Source organism: Pseudophryne corroboree, chromosome 6 (assembly GCF_028390025.1).
Source record: "Pseudophryne corroboree isolate aPseCor3 chromosome 6, aPseCor3.hap2, whole genome shotgun sequence".
Lineage (NCBI taxonomy): Eukaryota > Metazoa > Chordata > Amphibia > Anura > Myobatrachidae > Pseudophryne > Pseudophryne corroboree.
The window spans coordinates 248,415,582-248,439,999 of NC_086449.1; the positions used below are offsets into that span (position 1 = coordinate 248,415,582).

Genomic DNA, 24,418 nt, shown 5'->3' on the forward strand with positions numbered 1-24,418 from the left:
CGGGTCCGAGCAGGCTCGGATCTTCCCGCCTTGCTCGGCTAACCCGAGCGCGCCCGAACGTCATCATCACGCTGTCGGATTCTCGCGAGGCTCGGATTCTATCGCGAGACTCGGATTCTATATAAGGAGCCGCGCGTCGCCGCCATTTTCACACGTGCATTGAGAGTCATAGGGAGAGGACGTGGCTGGCGTCCTCTCCGTTTAGAGAAGAGAGAGACACAGTATTTTGGGGAGCATTATTAGGAGGAGTACTACTATACTGTATACTACTATACTACTTGCTGCTGAAGTGATATTTTATACTAGATTAGATAATAGATAGTGTGACTGTAAGTGTATTATCTGACTTGTGGGGGAGACACTGACAGTGGGGAGCAGTTAGAGTCTGAGAGCAGGACTCAGGAGTACATATAACGTACAGTGCACACTTTTGCTGCCAGAGTCAGTGCCACACTGCCATTGTTGTGACCACACTGACCACCAGTATAATAATATATTTTGTGATTGTCTGCTTAGGCCTCGGAGTACTAGTTGCAAGTTGCAACGTGACCTGAAGTGACCACCAGTTTAATAATCAATCACCACCAGTTTAATATGTATATATATATATATATATATAATTGTATATAATATATATATATATATAATATTGTATACCACCTACCCGTGGTTTTTTTTTTTTTCATTCTTCTTTATACATACTACTATAGTAGCTTACTGTAGCAGTCTGCGGTGCTGTGCTGACCTGACAGTGTCCAGCAGGTCCGTCATCAGTCATTACATAATAAATATATATAGTACCTGTCCGGCTGCAGTACTAGTGATATTATATTGATTTCATCTCATTATCAATAATTTATCATCCAGTCTAGACTCTATATTAGCAGCAGACACAGTACGTTAGTCCACGGCTGTAGTTACCTCTGTGTCGGCACTCGGCAGTCCATCCATAATTGTATACCACCTACCCGTGTTTTTTTTTTTTTTCTTTCTTCTTTGTACATACTACTATAGAGTATAGTAGCTTACTGTAGCAGTCTGCGGTGCTGCTGAGCTGACAGTGTCCAGCAGGTCCGTCATCAGTCATCATTACCTAATAAATATATTATCTACCTGTCCGGCTGCAGTACTAGTGATATTATATATACATACATATATATATTGATTTCATCTCATTATCAATCATCCAGTCTATATTAGCAGCAGACACAGTACGTTAGTCCACGGCTGTAGCTACCTCTGTGTCGGCACTCGGCAGTCCATCCATAATTGTATACCACCTACCCGTGGTTTTTTTTCCTTCTTTCTTCTTTGTACATACTACTATAGTATAGTAGCTTACTGTAGCAGTCTGCGGTGCTGCTGAGCTGACAGTGTCCAGCAGGTCCGTCATCAGTCATCATTACCTAATAAATATATTATCTACCTGTCCGGCTGCAGTACTAGTGATATTATATATACATACATATATATATATATATATATTGATTTCATCTCATTATCAATCATCCAGTCTATATTAGCAGCAGACACAGTACGTTAGTCCACGGCTGTAGCTACCTCTGTGTCGGCACTCGGCAGTCCATCCATAATTGTATACCACCTACCTGTGGTTTTTTTCTTTTCTTTCTTCTTTGTACATACTACTATAGTATAGTAGCTTACTGTAGCAGTCTGCGGTGCTGCTGAGCTGACAGTGTCCAGCAGGTCCGTCATCAGTCATCATTACCTAATAAATATATTATCTACCTGTCCGGCTGCAGTACTAGTGATATTATATATACATACATATATATATATTGATTTCATCTCATTATCATCCAGTCTATATTAGCAGCAGACACAGTACGGTAGTCCACGGCTGTAGCTACCTCTGTGTCGGCACTCGGCAGTCCATCCATAATTGTATACCACCTACCCGTGGTTTTTTTCTTTTCTTTCTTCTTTGTACATACTACTATAGAGTATAGTAGCTTACTGTAGCAGTCTGCGGTGCTGCTGAGCTGACAGTGTCCAGCAGGTCCGTCATCAGTCATCATTACCTAATAAATATATTATCTACCTGTCCGGCTGCAGTACTAGTGATATTATATATACATACATATATATATTGATTTCATCTCATTATCAATCATCCAGTCTATATTAGCAGCAGACACAGTACGTTAGTCCACGGCTGTAGCTACCTCTGTGTCGGCACTCGGCAGTCCATCCATAATTGTATACCACCTACCCGTGTTTTTTTTTTTTTCTTTCTTCTTTGTACATACTACTATAGTATAGTAGCTTACTGTAGCAGTCTGCGGTGCTGCTGAGCTGACAGTGTCCAGCAGGTCCGTCATCAGTCATCATTACCTAATAAATATATTATCTACCTGTCCGGCTGCAGTACTAGTGATATTATATATACATACATATATATATATTGATTTCATCTCATTATCAATCATCCAGTCTATATTAGCAGCAGACACAGTACGGTAGTCCACGGCTGTAGCTACCTCTGTGTCGGCACTCGGCAGTCCATCCATAATTGTATACCACCTACCCGTGGTTTTTTTTTTTCTTTCTTCTTTGTACATACTACTATAGTATAGTAGCTTACTGTAGCAGTCTGCGGTGCTGCTGAGCTGACAGTGTCCAGCAGGTCCGTCATCAGTCATCATTACCTAATAAATATATTATCTACCTGTCCGGCTGCAGTACTAGTGATATTATATATACATACATATATATATATATTGATTTCATCTCATTATCAATCATCCAGTCTATATTAGCAGCAGACACAGTACGTTAGTCCACGGCTGTAGCTACCTCTGTGTCGGCACTCGGCAGTCCATCCATAATTGTATACCACCTACCCGTGGTTTTTTTTTTCTTTCTTCTTTGTACATACTACTATAGTATAGTAGCTTACTGTAGCAGTCTGCGGTGCTGCTGAGCTGACAGTGTCCAGCAGGTCCGTCATCAGTCATCATTACCTAATAAATATATTATCTACCTGTCCGGCTGCAGTACTAGTGATATTATATATACATACATATATATATATTGATTTCATCTCATTATCATCCAGTCTATATTAGCAGCAGACACAGTACGGTAGTCCACGGCTGTAGCTACCTCTGTGTCGGCACTCGGCAGTCCATCCATAATTGTATACCACCTACCCGTGGTTTTTTTTTTCTTTCTTCTTTGTACATACTACTATAGAGTATAGTAGCTTACTGTAGCAGTCTGCGGTGCTGCTGAGCTGACAGTGTCCAGCAGGTCCGTCATCAGTCATCATTACCTAATAAATATATTATCTACCTGTCCGGCTGCAGTACTAGTGATATTATATATACATACATATATATATTGATTTCATATCATTATCATCCAGTCTATATTAGCAGCAGACACAGTACGGTAGTCCACGGCTGTAGCTACCTCTGTGTCGGCACTCGGCAGTCCATCCATAATTGTATACCACCTACCCGTGGTTTTTTTTTTTCTTTCTTCTTTGTACATACTACTATAGTATAGTAGCTTACTGTAGCAGTCTGCGGTGCTGCTGAGCTGACAGTGTCCAGCAGGTCCGTCATCAGTCATCATTACCTAATAAATATATTATCTACCTGTCCGGCTGCAGTACTAGTGATATTATATATACATACATATATATATTGATTTCATATCATTATCATCCAGTCTATATTAGCAGCAGACACAGTACGTTAGTCCACGGCTGTAGCTTCCTCTGTGTCGGCACTCGGCAGTCCATCCATAAGTATACTAGTATCCATCCATCTCCATTGTTTACCTGAGGTGCCTTTTAGTTGTGCCTATTAAAATATGGAGAACAAAAATGTTGAGGTTCCAAAATTAGGGAAAGATCAAGATCCACTTCCACCTCGTGCTGAAGCTGCTGCCACTAGTCATGGCCGAGACGATGAAATGCCAGCAACGTCGTCTGCCAAGGCCGATGCCCAATGTCATAGTACAGAGCATGTCAAATCCAAAACACCAAATATCAGTAAAAAAAGGACTCCAAAACCTAAAATAAAATTGTCGGAGAAGCGTAAACTTGCCAATATGCCATTTACCACACGGAGTGGCAAGGAACGGCTGAGGCCCTGGCCTATGTTCATGGCTAGTGGTTCAGCTTCACATGAGGATGGAAGCACTCAGCCCCTCGCTAGAAAAATGAAAAGACTCAAGCTGGCAAAAGCAGTAGCACCGCAAAGAACTGTGCGTTCTTCGAAATCCCAAATCCACAAGGAGAGTCCGACTCCAATTGTGTCGGTTGCGATGCCTGACCTTCCCAACACTGGACGTGAAGAGCATGCGCCTTCCACCATTTGCACGCCCCCTGCAAGTGCTGGAAGGAGCACCCGCAGTCCAGTTCCTGATAGTCAGATTGAAGATGTCAGTGTTGAAGTACACCAGGATGAGGAGGATATGGGTGTTGCTGGCGCTGGGGAGGAAATTGACCAGGAGGATTCTGATGGTGAGGTGGTTTGTTTAAGTCAGGCACCCGGGGAGACACCTGTTGTCCGTGGGAGGAATATGGCCACTGACATGCCTGGTGAAAATACCAAAAAAAATCAGCTCTTCGGTGTGGAAGTATTTCAACAGAAATGCGGACAACAGATGTCAAGCCGTGTGTTGCCTTTGTCAAGCTGTAATAAGTAGGGGTAAGGACGTTAACCACCTCGGAACATCCTCCCTTATACGTCACCTGCAGCGCATTCATAATAAGTCAGTGACAAGTTCAAAAACTTTGGGTGACAGCGGAAGCAGTCCACTGACCAGTAAATCCCTTCCTCTTGTAACCAAGCTCACGCAAACCACCCCACCAACTCCCTCAGTGTCAATTTCCTCCTTCCCCAGGAATGCCAATAGTCCTGCAGGCCATGTCACTGGCAATTCTGACGATTCCTCTCCTGCCTGGGATTCCTCCGATGCATCCTTGCGTGTAACGCCTACTGCTGCTGGCGCTGCTGTTGTTGCTGCTGGGAGTCGATGGTCATCCCAGAGGGGAAGTCGTAAGACCACTTTTACTACTTCCACCAAGCAATTGACTGTCCAACAGTCCTTTGCGAGGAAGATGAAATATCACAGCAGTCATCCTACTGCAAAGCGGATAACTGAGGCCTTGGCATCCTGGGTGGTGAGAAACGTGGTTCCGGTATCCATCATTACTGCAAAGCCAACTAGAGACTTGTTGGAGGTACTGTGTCCCCGGTACCAAATACCATCTAGGTTCCATTTCTCTAGGCAGGCGATACCGAAAATGTACACAGACCTCAGAAAAAGAGTCACCAGTGTCCTAAAAAATGCAGCTGTACCCAATGTCCACTTAACCACGGACATGTGGACAAGTGGAGCAGGGCAGGGTCAGGACTATATGACTGTGACAGCCCACTGGGTAGATGTATGGACTCCCGCCGCAAGAACAGCAGCGGCGGCACCAGTAGTAGCATCTCGCAAACGCCAACTCTTTCCTAGGCAGGCTACGCTTTGTATCACCGGTTTCCAGAATACGCACACAGCTGAAAACCTCTTACGGCAACTGAGGAAGATCATCGCGGAATGGCTTACCCCAATTGGACTCTCCTGTGGATTTGTGGCATCGGACAACGCCAGCAATATTGTGTGTGCATTAAATATGGGCAAATTCCAGCACGTCCCATGTTTTGCACATACCTTGAATTTGGTGGTGCAGAATTATTTAAAAAACGACAGGGGCGTGCAAGAGATGCTGTCGGTGGCCAGAAGAATTGCGGGACACTTTCGGCGTACAGGCACCACGTACAGAAGACTGGAGCACCACCAAAAACTACTGAACCTGCCCTGCCATCATCTGAAGCAAGAAGTGGTAACGAGGTGGAATTCAACCCTCTATATGCTTCAGAGGTTGGAGGAGCAGCAAAAGGCCATTCAAGCCTATACAATTGAGCACGATATAGGAGGTGGAATGCACCTGTCTCAAGCGCAGTGGAGAATGATTTCAACGTTGTGCAAGGTTCTGATGCCCTTTGAACTTGCCACACGTGAAGTCAGTTCAGACACTGCCAGCCTGAGTCAGGTCATTCCCCTCATCAGGCTTTTGCAGAAGAAGCTGGAGACATTGAAGGAGGAGCTAACACGGAGCGATTCCGCTAGGCATGTGGGACTTGTGGATGGAGCCCTTAATTCGCTTAACAAGGATTCACGGGTGGTCAATCTGTTGAAATCAGAGCACTACATTTTGGCCACCGTGCTCGATCCTAGATTTAAAGCCTACCTTGGATCTCTCTTTCCGGCAGACACAAGTCTGCTGGGGTTGAAAGACCTGCTGGTGAGAAAATTGTCAAGTCAAGCGGAACGCGACCTGTCAACATCTCCTCCTTCACATTCTCCCGCAACTGGGGGTGCGAGGAAAAGGCTCAGAATTCCGAGCCCACCCGCTGGCGGTGATGCAGGGCAGTCTGGAGCGACTGCTGATGCTGACATCTGGTCCGGACTGAAGGACCTGACAACGATTACGGACATGTCGTCTACTGTCACTGCATATGATTCTCTCAACATTGAAAGAATGGTGGAGGATTATATGAGTGACCGCATCCAAGTAGGCACGTCACACAGTCCGTACTTATACTGGCAGGAAAAAGAGGCAATTTGGAGGCCCTTGCACAAACTGGCTTTATTCTACCTAAGTTGTCCTCCCACAAGTGTGTACTCCGAAAGAGTGTTTAGTGCCGCCGCTCACCTTGTCAGCAATCGGCGTACGAGGTTACATCCAGAAAATGTGGAGAAGATGATGTTCATTAAAATGAATTATAATCAATTCCTCCGTGGAGACATTGACCAGCAGCAATTGCCTCCACAAAGTACACAGGGAGCTGAGATGGTGGATTCCAGTGGGGACGAATTGATAATCTGTGAGGAGGGGGATGTACACGGTGATATATCGGAGGATGATGATGAGGTGGACATCTTGCCTCTGTAGAGCCAGTTTGTGCAAGGAGAGATTAATTGCTTCTTTTTTGGTGGGGGTCCAAACCAACCCGTCATTTCAGTCACAGTCGTGTGGCAGACCCTGTCACTGAAATGATGGGTTGGTTAAAGTGTGCATGTCCTGTTTATACAACATAAGGGTGGGTGGGAGGGCCCAAGGACAATTCCATCTTGCACCTCTTTTTTCTTTAATTTTTCTTTGCGTCATGTGCTGTTTGTGGAATGTTTTTTGGAAGGGCCATCCTGCGTGACACTGCAGTGACACTCCTAGATGGGCCCGGTGTTTGTGTCGGCCACTAGGGTCGCTTATCTTACTCACACAGCTACCTCATTGCGCCTCTTTTTTTCTTTGCGTCATGTGCTGTTTGGGGAGGGTTTTTTGGAAGGGACATCCTGCGTGACACTGCAGTGCCACTCCTAGATGGGCCCGGTGTTTGTGTCGGCCACTAGGGTCGCTTATCTTACTCACACAGCTACCTCATTGCGCCTCTTTTTTTCTTTGCGTCATGTGCTGTTTGGGGAGGGTTTTTTGGAAGGGACATCCTGCGTGACACTGCAGTGCCACTCCTAGATGGGCCCGGTGTTTGTGTCGGCCACTAGGGTCGCTTAGCTTAGTCATCCAGCGACCTAGGTGCAAATTTTAGGACTAAAAATAATATTGTGAGGTGTGAGGTATTCAGAATAGACTGAAAATGAGTGTAAATTATGGTTTTTGAGGTTAATAATACTTTGGGATCAAAATGACCCCCAAAATTCTATGATTTAAGCTGTTTTTTAGTGTTTTTTAAAAAAAACACCCGAATCCAAAACACACCCGAATCCGACAAAAAAAATTCGGTGAGGTTTTGCCAAAACGCGGTCGAACCCAAAACACGGCCGCGGAACCGAACCCAAAACCAAAACACAAAACCCGAAAAATTTCCGGCGCTCATCTCTACAGCATATGCGTCTTATTTACCAGTTATACGTTACATATACTGCACATTATAATTTTTTTTTGTTTTTACGCAAAACGTGTTCGCCTTTAGGAATCATTAAAACTTTTTTTTTTAAGTCCTCTTTAAGACAGCAGGTGCAAAAGAAAAAACATGGGGCCTAATTCTGAGTTGATCGCAGCAGCAAATTTGTTAGCAGTTGGGCAAAACCATGTGCACTGCAGGAGGGGCAGATATAACATGTGCAGAGAGAGTTAGATTTGGGTATGGTGTATTCAAACTGAAATCTAAATTGCAGTGTAAAAATAAAGCAGCCAGTATTTACCCTGCACAGAAACAATATAACCCACCCAAATCTAACTCTCTCTGCAAATGTTATATCTGCCCCCCCTGCAGTGCACATGGGGGGGTAATTCCAAGTTGATCGCAGCAGGAAATTTTTTAGCAGTTGGGCAAAACCATGTGCACTGCAGGGGAGACAGATATAACATGTGCAGAGAGAGTTAGATTTGGGTGTGGTGTGTTCAATCTGCAATCTAAATTGCAGTGTAAAAATAAAGCAGACAGTATTTACCCTGCACAGAAACAAAATAACCCACCCAAATCTAACTCTCTCTGCACATGTTATATCTGCCTCCCCTGCAGTGCACATGGTTTTGCCCAATTGCTAACAAACTTGCTGCTGCGATCAACTCAGAATTACCCCCTTGGACAGAAAAAAATAATGATTATGCAATGAAAAAAGTAACTATCCGCGTCAGCAGGGTATTCATATTCAGAAGCTAATTGCAGTCTTGGCGACCATCATCATCTTCTGGTATTTGCACCTGCGCCTAATCACCTGCAAATAATGCAGCTTTCTTGGTAGTAAATGCATCTGTATGGCGGACTGCATCTCTGCCATCTCCCATCCAGAAGCAGACGTGTAACAGAACTACACTGGCCTGAATATGTGTTTGCTGCTGTAGTGGGATTAGTACAGAACCACAGTTTTTTTACTCAAGATGGGCTGTGTGGAGTATAGCTTGGTACAAATTAGGACGCATCAAATAAATCTATTCAAATAAATTCATTACTGGGAGCATCTGTTAGCTGCTAACTGTCAGAGTGTTCCTAGAAGTGTGAGTTCAAAATCAGAGGTGGTTTTCAGGATTTGTGTAAATGTTATACAGTTACAGCCTTTGGGGGTTATTTAGGTTTGTTAGCAAACCAAAAAAGCAAACAACTGGGCAAAACCATGTTGCACTGCAGATGGGGCAGATGCAGAGAGAGTTAGATTTGAGTGGGTGATTTTGTTTCTGTGCATGGTAAATAGCCCTGCCAAATTTTTACACTGCAATTGAGATTTCAGTTTGAATACACCCCACCCAAATCCAACTCTCTCTACACATGTTATATCTGCCCCCCCTCCTGCTGTGCACATGGGTTTGCCCAGCTGCTTGCTTTTTAGGTGCCACAGTTATTGGGGGTGATTCCGAGTTGATCGTAGACCTGCAAAATTTTGCAGGGCTACTATCATGACCATAGACATGCGGGGGGACGCCCAGCACAGGGCTATCCTGCACCGCATGTCAGTGCCCCCCCCGCGCAGAAGTGCAAAAGCATCACACAGCGGCGATGCATTTGTACTTTAGGAGTAGCTCCTGGCCAGCGCAGCTTTAGCGTGCTGGCCGGGAGCTACTCGTCGCTCCCCATCCGCAGTGGCTGCGTGTGACTCCACACAGCTGCTGCGACCCGCCCCCCTGCACGGTCCGGCCACGCCTGCGTTGGCCGGACCACGCCCACGAAACGGTGGCCAAGCGCTGCCATTCCGCCCCCTCCCACTGCAGCACCAGCGCATGTGCAGTTCTGATCCGATTGCACCGCTGCGATAAACTGCAGCGTGCAATCGGGTCAGAATGACCCCCCTTGTTACTCAAATGCTTTCTCTGCAAAGACTTCTCTCTTTACAGTCTCTCTGAATGCAATGTGACTGCAAATGAGCGCCAGGTGCGGTCAGATCCTGTACCTGGAGTAACACACACCACAAGTGGAAACAGTAGCAGAAATTTATACCATAGTTGAGAGCTTCTGGCGCTGTCCACTTGACAGGAATCTGTTTCATTCCTCCAGTGGATGAATACACTCCATCGGCCTCTTCTCTTGACATACCAAAGTCACTAATCTTTAGGGAATTTTTTTCAGTCACAAGACAGTTACGTGCAGCAAGATCCCTGATAATAAAGTAAAAGCATTGTGTTACATTTTATTCCGTCACAGAATGAACATTGGCACATATTTCATTTACCAATGGTTCTACACAAATCTCATCATATGACTAGGGTAGCTTGTACATATGTAATACACTGGGTGCCAGTGACGTGTGGTGAGGTGAGGCAGAGCCTTTCCTGTCATACTAACGTTTGTTCCAGAGTTTTTACTGTATAACGTATATGAAAAATACAAACAATATGTTTAAAATATCTTCTTTGCATTATTCTAATCATTTTTATAGCCAAAACTCTGGAGTAAAAAGTCTATGACAGGTGAGGCAGTGCCTCACCTGCCTAACCTTTCCGCACATCTCTGATCAAAACTCACCAGATTTCCAGGAGTTTATACTGCTGCACCTGTGTATAATGCCCAGATGTACGTTTTGGCTCATATATTGCGTGTAAATCTGGCTTTGGTGCTAGCCAGTGCCTCCTTAGCCATTTAGCTCACCGCACATCCCTGTTGTGCGACAGAACCTCAAGGAAAGGAAAGGGTAGCTAAAATAACTAGACCTGAATATTGTCTTCTTTTATTATTATTATTCCTTATTTATATGACACCATAACGTGTCTGCAGCGCCTTATAATGTACAGTACATAAGCAGAAATAATATATATACAAAATGAAAAAAAAGTGACTTACATTAGAAAACATTGCAGAACAAGGACAAAGTTTAAAAACATTGCTGCAGCAGCACTCGTCATACCCAAATACCCAAATGAGCATCGGGGCGGCCAAACCAAAGGGCTGGTGCTGTTGTTGGGAGTGGGAAGGAGATGATGGTATAAGTAAGGGAAGAAACAGCACAGAAAGAAAGAGGGCCCTTTTCACGAGAGTTTACATTCTAAAGGATTGTCTTCTAACATGAGCAATGATGGACCTGCCTCCCAAGAGGTTCTGTGGTAGGCTGAAGTGTTGAAAAATGGTATAAAGTCAAATAACCATTATTAAAATAATAAATGTTCAATTGTAAACCACACATTGAACATGTACATAAAACCAACAGAAATGCGGAGATAATAAAGAACCAGTGTGCTACTTAATTTTATTTGTTATGAAATACATATACATTGGAGAACTGAGGACTGGCTACATACATAAGTGCTCTGGAAAGGTTAATTCAGGTAAAATTCTTGTAAGGAATTTATGATACACCAACCCGCCTATTCAGAGTGGGCAGATCCTCCAATGAAGTCATATTGCTGTAGGCTCACATATTGTTATTGGTTTAGGCATGCCAAATAATACAGAGCATTTGTGGAAGTTGTTGGGCAATCCTAATTTTACTTATATATCTGTTCACTTAATGTGTACCACCTAGATTTTTATGGAGGCGGTTCCAGATAGTGCTCAGAGACAACTACTATGATCACCTTAGATCAGAGGTTCTCAAACTCGGTCCTCGTGGGCCCACACAGTGCATATTTTGCAGGTAACCCAGCAGGTGCACAGGTGTATTAATTTCTCACTGACACATTTTAAAAGGTCCACAGGTGGAGCTAATTATTTCACTTGCGATTTTGTGAGGAGACCTGCAAAACATGCACTGTGTGTGCCCCCGAGGACCGAGTTTGAGAACCTCTGCCTTAGATGATGCATCATAAACAGAAGTGACAGCTCTGTGATATTTAATTTTCACAACAACTGCTATCTCTTACTTTCTTTGGGGTGCCAAATGCAATAAAACAGATTGAGGTCAACCCCCTCCCCCCCCCCCCCCCCCCCCAACCCTTATAACTCACAAAGAATATAGCTGTGCTCATTAAGATCAACTAGTACAAATAGCAAAGACCAGCAGGTCAGTTATGATTTCTGTGACATCGCTGCCCTTGCTCCTGTGTCTAAATTCACCAGACTTTACAGACATTTCTACTGCCTAGAAAATACTAAACCAATTGGACAATTACACTTTAATTATGTGTTCAGAAAGGATGCGTTCCTAAGCAACTTTTTGAGAGTGGCAAAGGTCCTGAGATATTGGGCAGATTTAAAACATAAACAAACACATGATAAGTTTAAAGAGAAAAGTTAAATGATCACCCCCCCCCCCCCACACACACACACACCCCCATCCCACACGCACGCTTTATAATGATGGCAGAGGCTGAAGGTGGGGGCACGAGGACTACTCACAATTCACAATACTTTGGTGTTGTTCATCCTGCTTATACCCCTCTCCATAGGAAGATAGAAGAACTAGAGGAGTCATGGGAAATGTCAGTATAGAGCCCCTTTCCTAATTAGTAAATTAACTCCAGAGGGGGTATTATTGCACCTGTCCTACTGCTGTCCTTTTTCACTTGCAAGTTGATGCTCAGTAAAATCCATTTGGGACTCTAGGGTATAGGTGTTGATGAGTGGGGCCTAGCACTTTAAAATTTCAATTATTTTGACTAGACTCCTACCCCTCTATGCCACACAATACTCACTTAAATTTAACCAACACCAAGTGGAGACAGAGAACATAAAAAGAACCCCAAACCAGCAAGTCAACAACACAGATGTCACAACAGATGTAACAGAAGGTGTCACAACAGGCAGCACACAACAACAAAAGTAGCAGTACTGGGAGGACATCCAGTGTCCCCCATGGAATCAGATAAAGGGATTTTACTGGTAAGTACAAAAATCCTGTTTTCTCCTACCTCCATTGGAAGTCACAGATTCTGGAGATGTCCCAAAGCAAACAGAACTCACAGGGAGAAGTGAACAATAGCAACACGGATAACCTTTCATCCAAAACTTGATTCCCTAGACAGAAAGGCGTCAAACCGACAAGTGGTTGTTCTGCACAGTTGGTCCACAGAGTAACAGCACAAGGTCACAGAGAAACTGTAGATTTCAAAGCCAGCCAATCCCTCTAGCATGAATCATAGAAGATAAACAAGTCATCTGAATGTCAGATGTGCAGCGAACATACAGTAGATCTGAAGGGCACAGCCCACACCCCCAAGAAGAACAAGCTTCACCCTCAAAAGTAGAGCTATCACTTGACAATACCAGAACCACAATTGGTTAGTTTATGTGGAATTGAAAAACCACCTTCAACAAGATAGACGTCCGCATACAAACCACAGCTCTATCATCGTAACACACTATAAAAGGGGTACGGCAAGACAGAGCATAGATCTCTGAAACCCTTCTAACTGAGACAATGGCAAGAAGAAAGACAGTCTTCCACTTGAAATTGACTGAAGACAGAGGCTCAAAAATTCTGACTAGAAGAAACGGACAACACGAATGAGGCCCCATGGAGCCGTGGAAGGTATAAATGGCTGTTGTATATGAAGGACGCCCTGCATGAATGACTGAAGTTCACGGAGCATGGCAAGGCAAAGTTGAAAACAGAACAGACTAAGCCAACGCCTGTCACTTCAGGGAAACGAAACGCAACCCTGCGTCCAAGCCCTCCTGAAGCAACAACAGGAGATGGGAAAGCCAAAAGGATGAAGATAAATGCTTCTCATAACACCAAACAACATAAGCCAAATCCGGTGATAATGCCGGCTTAAAGGCCTTCAGCATTGTCAGGATAACCACCTCAATATGGTAATGTCAACACTCACTATAAAATGTATCCAATATATGCGAAGTATTTGAAGTGGCATTGTTAAAGAATGTACAGACTATCTGGAAGAAGCCAAGGGTTGTGCACCAGAAGACCTTGGAAGTCTGATTACCCCAACCTTTGAGGCCAACCTGGGGCCATCAGGATGACTGCTTTTTGTTCTCGCTTGATGCATTTTAGAACCAGCGGCAACAGCGCACACAAAGTGAAGAGATACACTAGCATGCAACAGTCTTTGGCCAAAGCTTACATGTTTACTTATACTGCTCTATTTCAATGAATGTCAACTTTAATTGCACCTTAAAATCAGGATTACAAATGAGACTTTAATACTTTAAGTCAAATGTACTATACTTAATTCACCATATTATTTGTAAACTACTGTACTAATACTGCCACACCCAGGACTCAACCCACAACCTACTGCATACCAGCCAAACACCCCACCCACCGACTGAGATTTCTAACTATATGAAGCTACCTGTACCCTGTAAAAAAATAACCAGCACCATAATCGAGCAGATTCACGCAGTGTGTAGCCACACATCCAATCCCTTACAGCCATACACTACATAGATCTGCCCAGCCGTAACGCTGATCACTCCTTCACAAAGTACAAGGTAAGCTTCAAATAGTTAAAACTCTCCAGCTTGGAATTTTCTAGCTTTCTATGCAAGGGACATAAATAAAGGATAGTGTGACTAAATAACAAAGAGCTCACAAATCAAGTCCATGAATGCTGTATAGGTATTAGCAACAAAAGGGGTAGGAGAGTAGGGCGGTCAGGAGATGCTGGGTTTCACAAAGTGGGGCAGCTGCAAGTGTAAATAATTAGAAAAAAATTATAATTGACAAGTGCTGCCAACAGTGCCCCCTACTCTGCAGCGCTATGTGCGTAGAACACTCCGCACACACCTAGTTATGGCCCTGCCCTTGAGTCCCTATATGCCCCAGTGGAAGTAGAAGAAAATTGGATTTTAATTACCTACCGGTAAATCCTTTTCTCGTAGTCCGTAGAGGATGCTGGGGTTCATTTTAGTACCATGGGGTATAGACGGTTCCGCAGGAGCCTTCGGCACTTTAAGACTTTTCAACAGTGTGAACTGGCTCCTCCCTCTATGCCCCTCCTCCAGACCTCAGTATAGGAACTGTGCCCGAGGAGACGGACAACTTCGAGAGAAGAATTTACATTAAACTAGTGGCGAGATTCACACCAGCTCACATACAAAACATGCCGTCTAACATGGCTTTCAACATAACCCATGCTAACGTGCATGCATAACGCCACAGCAACAGCTGTGAACATCTTAACACATGAGAACCTGTGTAAAAAGATAAAATGTAATTCTGCAGGAAAAATTCGCACTGGGCGGGCGCCCAGCATCCTCTACGGACTACGAGAAGAGGATTTACCGGTAGGTAATTAAAATCCTATTTTCTCTTACGTCCTAGAGGATGCTGGGGTCCATTTTAGTACCATGGGGATGTACCAAAGCTCCCAGTACGGGCGGGAAAGTGCTAATGTTCCTGCAGAACTGACTGACCAAACCGAAGGTCGTCAGCAGCCAAGGTGTCAAACCTGTAAAACTTAGCAAACGTGTTTGCCCCTGACCAAGTAGCTGCTCGGCAAATTTGCAACGCCGAGACACCCCGGGCAGCCGCCCAGGAAGAACCCACTTTCCTTGTAGAGTGAGCTTTTACCAAACTCGGTAACGGCAAACCTGCCGTGGAATAAGCGTGCTGAATGTTACCTCTGATCCAGCGCGCAATAGTTTGCTTAGAAGCAGAACCCCCAATCTTGTTGGGGGTCATAGAGGACAAACAAAGATTCTGTTTTCCTTATCCGAGACGTTCTTGCAACATAAGTCCTCAACGCTCTGACGACATCTAAGGGCTTTGAAACGGCTGAGGTGTCAGAAGCCACTGGCACCACCTCAGGTTGGTTGATATGGAAATAAGACACAACCTTTGGAAGAAAATGCTGACGCGTCCGCAGTTCAGCTCTATCTTCATGAAAAATCAAATAAGGACTCTTGTGTGACAGAGCCCCTAATTCAAGGCCAACAGCATGACCAGTTTCCAAGTGAGAAACTTCAACTCTACCTCTTGTAGAGGCTCAAACCAGTCCGATTTAAGGAACTGCAACACCACATTAAGATCCCATGGCGCCGCAGGAGGCACAAAGGGAGGTTGGATGCACAGAACCCCCTTCACGAACGTCTGGACCTCAGGAAGGGAAGCCAACTGTTTATGAAAGAAAATAGACAAGGCCGAAATTTGGACCTTGATAGACCCTAATCTCAAGCCAGCATCCACACCTGCCTGTAGAAATAGGAGAAGACGTCCTAATTTAAACTCCACCGCAGGAGACTTCTTGGATTCACACCAAGATACATATTTTCTCCAAATACGATGGTAATGTTTGGACGTTACCCCTTTCCTGGCCAGAATAAGTGTGGGAATGACCTAATTGGGAATACCCTTACGGGCTAGGATCTGGCGTTCAACAGCCATGCCGTTAAACGCAGCCGCGGCAAGTCCCGATAAACAAACGACCCCTGCTGAAGCAGGTCCTCGCGAAGAGGAAGAGGCTGAGGATCTTCCAGTAATAACTCCTGAAGATCTGGATACCAAGCCCTCCTTGGCCAGTCTGGAGCAATGAGAATTGCTCGAACCCTTGTTCTTCTGATGATCTTGAGAACTTTTGGTATTAGTGGAAGTGGAGGGAAGAGAAACACTCACTGGGTCACCAGTGCATCCACTGCTATTGCTTGTGGGTCTCTTGACCTGGAACAATATTTCTGAAGCTTCTTGTTGAGACGCGATGCCATCATATCTATTTGAGGAACGCCACAACGATCTGCTACATCTGCAAAGACTTCTGGGTGGAGGCCCCATTCTCCTGCATGGAGATCGTGTCTGCTGAGGAAGTCTGCTTCCCAGTTGTCCACTCCTGGAATGAAAATTGCGACAGAGCTTTTGCATGTCTTTCTGCTCAGAGGCGTATCTTTGTCACCTCTGCAATTGCCGCTCTGCTTTTTGTTCCGCCCTGGCGGTTTATGTAAGCTACTGCCATTACATTGTCTGACTGGATCTGTATGGGACGACCCTGAAGAAGGTGTGCCGCTTAATGAAGGCTGTTGTACACAGCTCTCAATTCCAGAATGCTTATGTGAAGGAGTACTTCTTGACTTGACCATCGTCCTTGGAAGCTTTCCCCTTGCGTGACTGCTCCCCAACCACGGAGGCTTGCATCTGTGGTCACCAGGATCCAAGTCTGAATCCCGAACCTGCGTCCTTCTAGGAGGTAAAAACTTTGAAGCCACCACAAGAGTGAAATTCTGGCTTTTGTTGACAGGATTATCCTCCGGTGCATGTATAGGTGCGATCCGGACCACTTGTCCAGTAGGTCCCATTGGAACACCCTGGCGTGGAATCGGCCAAATTGTAGAGCCTCGTAGGCCGCTACCATCTTCCTCAGCAGGCGGATGCACTGATGAATCGATACGAGTTCTGGTTTTAAAACTTGTTTGACCATCCTCTGGATCTCCAGAGCCTTTTCCACCGGTAGGAATACTTTCTGTGCTTCCGTGTCCAATATCATTCCCAGAAATGATAATCTCCTTGTGGGTTCCAATTGTGATTTTGGAAGGTTTATGATCCAACCGTGCTGTTGAAGCATCGTCAGGGAAAGTGCCATGTTCTGCACTAGTTTCTCCCTGGATCTCGCTTTTATGAGGAGATTGTCCAAGTATGGGATGACTTTGACTCCTTTCTTGCGAAGAAGAACCATCATCTCCGCCATCACTTTGGTGAATATTCTCGGAGCCGTCGAGAGCCCGAAAAGCAATGTTTGGAACTGGTAGTGGCAGTTCTGCACCGCAAACCTCAGGTATGCCTGATGCGGCGGGTAGATGGGAACATGTAAATAAGCATCTTCGATTGTCCATCGATACCAGAAATTCCTTTTCCTCCAAGCTGGAGATCACCGCTCTCAGGGATTCCATCTTGAATTTGAACCTTTTCAAATAAAGGTTCAGAGTCTTTAGGTTTAACATCAGTCTGACCGAGGCATCCGGTTTCGGCACTACAAACAGGCTTGAATAAAACCCTTTTTCCTGTTGTGACACAAGAACTAAGGAAATTACGTTGTCTTGACATAATTTCTGTATTGCGTTCAGCACTATTGCTCTGTCCTGAACAGAAGCTGGTCCTGAAATTCCAATTTGTACCCTTGGGATACTATCTGCAATACCCAAGGATCCAGATCTGAGTGAACTCAGACCTGGCTGAAAGACAGTAGACGTGCCCCCACCCGATCGTACTCCTGCAGGGGAGCCCCAACGTCATGCTGAGGTTTTAGCAGAAGTAGCTGTTAACTCCTGCGAGCCTGATGGTGTTGTAGATTTTTTAACCTCTTCCTCGACCTCTTCCTGCGAAGAATGGGGTACCCTTTGCCTTTTTAGGACTTGTTGGGCCGAAAGGATTGCATCGTATGAGAATGAAATCCCTTCCTAAGTGAAGCAGCTGCGGAAGGCAGAAATGCTGATTTGCCTGATATAGTAGTTGAAATCATGGCATACAGCTTATCTCCAAAGAGGGCTTCTCCATTGTAAGGAAGCGCCTCAATATTATTATTTTTTTCTTCTGATTCCGCATCAGCATTCCATTGGCGGATCCACAGCGCCCTGCGGGCTGAAATCGCCATAGCGGAGGATCTTGAACTCAGCAACCCAATATCCTTCATAGCTTCAACTAAGTAACCTGCAGCATTTTTGATATGGCCGAGAGTTAGGACTATTTCATCCCTGTCAACTGTGTCTATGTTAACAAGCAAGTTGTCATACCATTTTTCCACAGCGTTACCTACCCACGCACAAGCAATGGTGGGCCTGAGCACCGTTGTGTTAGCTGTATATATGGATTTTAGAGTTGTTTCTAAATTACGGTCAGCTGGATCTTTTAAAGAGGATGAACCAGGGGCAGGCAAAACTATTTTCTTAGACAGCCGAGAAACTGAGGTGTCTATCATTGGTGGTGTTTCCCATTTGTGCCTGTCTTCCTAAGGGAAAGGGTACGCTACACGTATCCTTCTGGGAAGGGTACATTTCTTCTCTGGGTTAGCCCAGGATTCTTCAAAGAACACATTCAAATCCTTTGAAGGAGGAAAAGTCACAACCTTTATTTAATTTAAAATAATCCTTTTCCTCAGGGACCAGTGTTGTTTCAGGAACTCCAACACTTCCTTTATAGCAACTATCATACATTGTATGCTTTTGGCTAATTTGGGGTCTACCCCTCTCAAATCCCGAGTGTCTACGTCAGAGTCGGAATCTGTGTCTGTGTCCCCTTGCATTATCTGGGCCAGAGACCTTTTCTGGGAACTTGAGGGGTCCTGTGTGGATGACGTGGAGGGATCAGCAAATAGTACATCCTCCACTGACTTTCTCCAGTATTTTGTCTGTTGTTCAGACTCAGAGAATTTTCTAGAAAGCTTTGAAATATTACTTTGTAATTTTCTCACCCACTCTGGCTCCTTTTGTGAGGGAAGGGCCACCACATTACACTCCTGCGTATCTAAAATGGCTTCCTCAGGGGAAGAGCTCTCTCCATTGCCTTCTGACTTCTGGCTCTGTTAGGGGGTGGCGGCAGTGCTGTGGGAGTGAATGCTGGCCAGGCTTGGGCTGTGTTCAGTACCCATCAGGAGCTAATGGTGTCCTGTCAGCGGAAGCAGAGCCATTGAACTAATTGAGAAGTTGGTTCCTACTTCCCCCTCTAAGTCCCACGAAGCAGGAAAGCTGTTGCCAGCAGCTTCCCTGTAAAATAAAAACCTAACAAAGTCTTTTTCTAGCAGAACTCTGTAGAGCTCCACTTGTGTGCATCCAGTCTCCTGGGCACATTTTCTAAACTGAGGTCTGGAGGAGGGGCATAGAGGGAGGAGCCAGTTCACACTGTTGAAATTTCTTAAAGTGCCGAAGGCTCCTGTGGAACCGTTTATACCCCATGGTACTAAAATGGACCCCAGCATCCTCTAGGACGTAAGAGAAAATAGGAAAACAGTGCACTGGTAGTGCAGATTTAAGTTTGGTGCACTGTCCAGTATTACAATACTGACTGCATTCCACAACATTATATTTGAAGACACAAACCCATTTTTATTTTATCTCTTTAAGGGTTGTATAGCTTATACAGTAACTAGTTTCAACTTTTGTTTCTAACCAGGTCCAGAGTAAGGCTAGTGGGGGCCCAGGGGCAACTAAGTTGTGGGGGCCCCCACAAACAAAAAATTACTCTGTCACCCACCGCTGTCACTACTATGCCCCTTAGGGAAGCAGGAAAGAGAGTGAGAGGAGTGAGAGATGGAGAGGGTGTCAGCGAGAGAGGGAGAAAGAGAGATATGGTATCAGGGAGAAAATGAGAGAAAGAAAGAGGATGTCAGAGAGAGAAAGACAGAGAGGGTGTCAAGGAGAGAGAGAGGGTGACAGAGAGTGAGGGAAGGATGGAAATAGAGAGGGTGTCTGAGAGAGAGAGAGAGAGAGAGAGAGAGAGAGGGGGAAAGAGAGGGCAGAGAGAGAGGGTGTCAGGGAGAGAGAGGGGAGCAAGAGAGAGAACGTGCCAGGGAGAGAGCGAGGAGGAGCAAGTAGGAGAGAGTGTCAGAGAGACAGATAGAGGGAGGGGCAGTGAGTGGGAGAGAGAGAAGGTGTCAGGGAGAGAAAGAGAGAGCTTGTCAGGGAGAGAAAGCGGGAGAGACAAAGAGGAATGAGAGAGAGAAAAGCTGTCAGGGAGTGAGAGATGGAGAGAGAGAGAGGGGATCAAGAGAGAGTGTGTCAGAGATAGAGAGAGAGGGAGGAGGAGCGAGTGGGAGAGAATGTCAGTGAAAGAGTGAGCGGGAGAGAGAGAGAAAGGGGATATCTTGGAGAAAGTGAGAAAGAAAGAGGGTGTCAGGGAGAGAGAGAGACAAAGAGAGAGAGGGTGTCACGGAGAGAAAGAGGGAGAAGGAGCAAGTGGGAGAGAGTATCAGTGAGAGAGAAACAGAGAGGATGGGGGAGTTAGTGGGAGAGAGAGAGAGAAAGAGAGAGAGAAGGTGTCAGGGAGGGAAAGAGGGAGAGACAAAGAAGAGAGGGAGACAGAGACAGGGGAGCAAGAGAGAAAGGGTGTCAGGGACGGAGAGAAAGATAGAGGGGAGCAAGAGGGAGAGAGTGTCAGGGAGAGAGAGAAAGAGAGAGACAAAGAGAGGGCAGAGAGTTTCAGTGAGAGTGAGAAATTGAGGGGGAGCGAGTGGGAGAAACACTACCTATCACAGTTTCAGCACCAGGTCTCTGATGGGGACGGGCACTTCCCGGCATTAGGCCCTGCCCCCTTCCCCCATACACTCATGAATCACAGCAATTGGTCCACAAGGGGCGGGGCTTTGACAGTCAGCAACATCTACTCATTGTAGAGACAGAAATGCTGTCTCCGTCTCAATACTATCGATAAAATTCATCCTTAACTAATTGCAGTCAGGAGCCGGCCAGTTAGTGTGCAGAGTGGGCTGGCCAGGAGCAATGTTTGCCTCAGTGTGGGTGCCCCCAATGTGTATAGGCCCCTTGAGGACTGGCCCCATCCACCCCCACCTATAATACAGACTTGTTTCTAACTGTTAAATTAAATATTTGTTTGATTTTATCCAGACACAAAGTCGTTTTATATGGGGGATATAAATCCACTTTCATTTATTTTAAGTAATACCATTTTTGTTTTATAAGAAAAATGTTGTGTACCAATTTCTGAAGGATACAAAGTCTGGATTTAAGAGATAACATTATAATATCTCCCTGTCCAGTACCTGTGAATACAACGTTTACTTTCCAAGTACTCCATTCCTGCAGCTGCATTCTCCGACATCCTGATAAGCTCCTTTGTCTTAATTCTCGGGCCGTCATTACGCAAGAATGTCAAAAAGTCTCCACCTACAGCAGAGCAAAATAATAAATACCTTCGCTTAGTTTGATTTAAGTATGTGCTCAAGAAGTATATAGTATTGTAGTGACATAAGACAACCACCGGGGGGAAGTACAGTGCAGAATATGGGCAGACACAGTGATCCCCAATATTTGCACACATGGATATAAAACTTAGAAAAGCTGTGATTTCTTGTACACTTACCTAATGCACCATAATATTACCTACAATGTGACAAATTCTCTTTAACTACTTGAATGATAATCCATGCTTGTTCATTTAACATACTGTCTTTATTGGAATATTTATTTTGCTGTGGAACTACAAGGGCCCTTTAATGCCCCGCATGCTGGTACTTGTGATTCTCCAAGTACCAGCATGCGGGGGAGGCTTGCTGGGACCTGTAGTTCCACATCAAAAGACAATATTTTTTCTACTTTATACTTAATGGCTATCACCCCACCTTCCACAGCCATGGGACAATTCCTTTCTTACCAGGGACTTTAGTTCCTGGGCTAATTGCGCAGGAGCTATTCAATTAAATTCTGCACTAATTCTCACTAGAATTTACGGGATTAGCCGCGCTGGGAATCTTATCCTGTGCAAAGTGCCGGATGAAATGCAGTTATGACACTAGCAACCAGCCCCGAAACCTACTAAAAGAGGAGTTCTGATCAGGAGGACGCAGAGAGAAATCTGCGATAAGTGCAGCCTCGAGGCTAGTATCAGAAATTACATGAACAGCTCTCGGCAGGGACGTAGCTAGAACTTTGTGGGCCCCATAGTAACTTTTTTAAGGAGCCCTTGTCCCAATATTTTTAGAGCGACACCTCTCCGCAGCAGTTGTTAATTATATACCACATAGTAGTGCCCTAGTTCATTTTCTGAACCATAGTAGCGCCTGAGTTAATGTTATGACCCCCAGTAGTTCCCTAGTTTATTTTATGAACCACAGTAATGCTCTAGCTCACGTTATGTCACATTACAGGACTGTGAGCACACAATATGCAACACAGCACTCCCAATTCACATTATGACACAGTGTCCCCACTTCATATTATGCCATACTACAGTAACCCCAGTTCATATTATGCCACACTATGGTGCACTCCAGTTAATTTTATACCACATTACAATGAGTGGGTCCAGGGGCATAACTAGCTATATTGTAGGCCCCAAGGCAAAAGTTTGTAAGGGCCCCTATGTACCACCCAAAGGTGTAAATTGTATATAACACATGTAACTTTGACAAGGATGGTGCCCTCCTCTCTGCTTTGGCTACCATAGCAGCTGCACTGCCTGCACCTATAGTAACTATGCTCTTGGCTCTAGGGCACTTATCCCATGAGCTAAATTCTGGCATAAAAATTGAATCTTACGCATAAATCTACTTATCCTTAGTTTCTACGGCACAAAACCTAATTTTGGGGGCTATCACTGTCTGTGTAGATGGCAATATGACAATACCTAATTTACTTATTATAGGCAGAGTTCCTATGAGCTCAGCTGTATTTATGTAAATATTTAGTCATCACAGGCTTGTATGAGAGCCGATACTGACAGCTACAGTCACATGATGCACTGCACGTGACAAAACCAGGACAGCATAATACTCACCCTGTACCAGCTCCATGACAATGTAAATTGGATGTTTCTGTGTGCAGACTCCAATTAGTTTGACAATGTTAGGATGACTATATTGCTTCAGAATCCTATATAAAGAGAAAGCAGATTAGATTACAGTTTAAGTTACAGGATACTACCACTATGACATCTACATACAAATTAATATGTTGCAATTAATGGCATTTAAATAGTAAAATATTCTGCTGTCAGCATTCTTTGTAAAAATAGACAATTGCAATTAGCGTCTAAACTCTAAAATAAGGATGTGGAAACTTTGATCCAACACATAGTATTTTATTGCGGCTAAGTTCTGCTGTTTTGTGGTTTTCTTGAACATTAATCACAGGAGTTGAGCACTTTTCCTAACATTTAAAGAAGTCGGGATGTTTTTGTACAGTTAGAGAAATGGATGTAATAAAAGCAGTGGTGTAGCTAGGGAGGAGTAAGAGAAGTGAATGTTTCCCCTAACACAGTCTGTCCTAAATTGCACAGCTGTGTCCTGAGATTGTGTGGGTGGGGTGGCTACAGTATTTAGCGTACATTCTGCCCCGCCCCTAATCCGTCTTCCCTCCATTCTCCTCTTCCTCTGCAGTTTCCCCCCACAGTGCCCATTGCACAACTTCAGTGTACACAGACTCCGTACTCCTTCACTATCCAACCCTGACTCTATTCCCGCCCCATGTTTGTCCCATCCTCTGTCTATGTCTCTGCTTCCTCTCTGTGTCTAACAACATCTTTGTGTCTTTCTGTCACAACCTGTATAAATCTGTCTTCCCATGTGTACCTCCCGTCCCTGGCTCCCCCTTTGTATGCATGTGTCCCACTGTCCCCATCCCATCTGCTCTCCCAGCCCACTGTCCATTGCTCCACACATCCACCCCCTCATCTTCCTCCTCTCTCTTTTCTTTTTTCCTCTTCTGCTCTATGTGACAGGCATAACCAGTGCTTTTGGCTGCCGATTCAAAGTGACTAAGTCAAACATTAGCACAACTGTGTCCACCACGTAACTGACCTGAAGGATTATTATTAATCTTTATTCATAGGGTGCCACAAATAATCTGCATCACCTTACAGAGTAAATATGAGTAGTTATCCTTGCACAAGA

At 44.8% G+C, this 24,418-nt stretch overlaps 1 protein-coding gene across 2 annotated transcripts in view; it reads right to left on the minus strand.

The window, feature by feature from the left end:
- Positions 1 to 24,418, minus strand: part of FES (FES proto-oncogene, tyrosine kinase) — a 224,744-nt gene that overhangs the window by 5,931 nt on the left and 194,395 nt on the right. For both annotated transcript variants that reach the window (XM_063925860.1, XM_063925861.1), the window contains exons 15-17: positions 23,305 to 23,399; positions 21,572 to 21,695; positions 9,978 to 10,135 (exon numbers count right to left, since the gene is read on the minus strand). In XM_063925860.1, the coding sequence (XP_063781930.1) occupies positions 9,978 to 10,135; positions 21,572 to 21,695; positions 23,305 to 23,399 (377 nt within the window). The remainder of the gene's footprint in view (positions 1 to 9,977; positions 10,136 to 21,571; positions 21,696 to 23,304; positions 23,400 to 24,418) is intronic.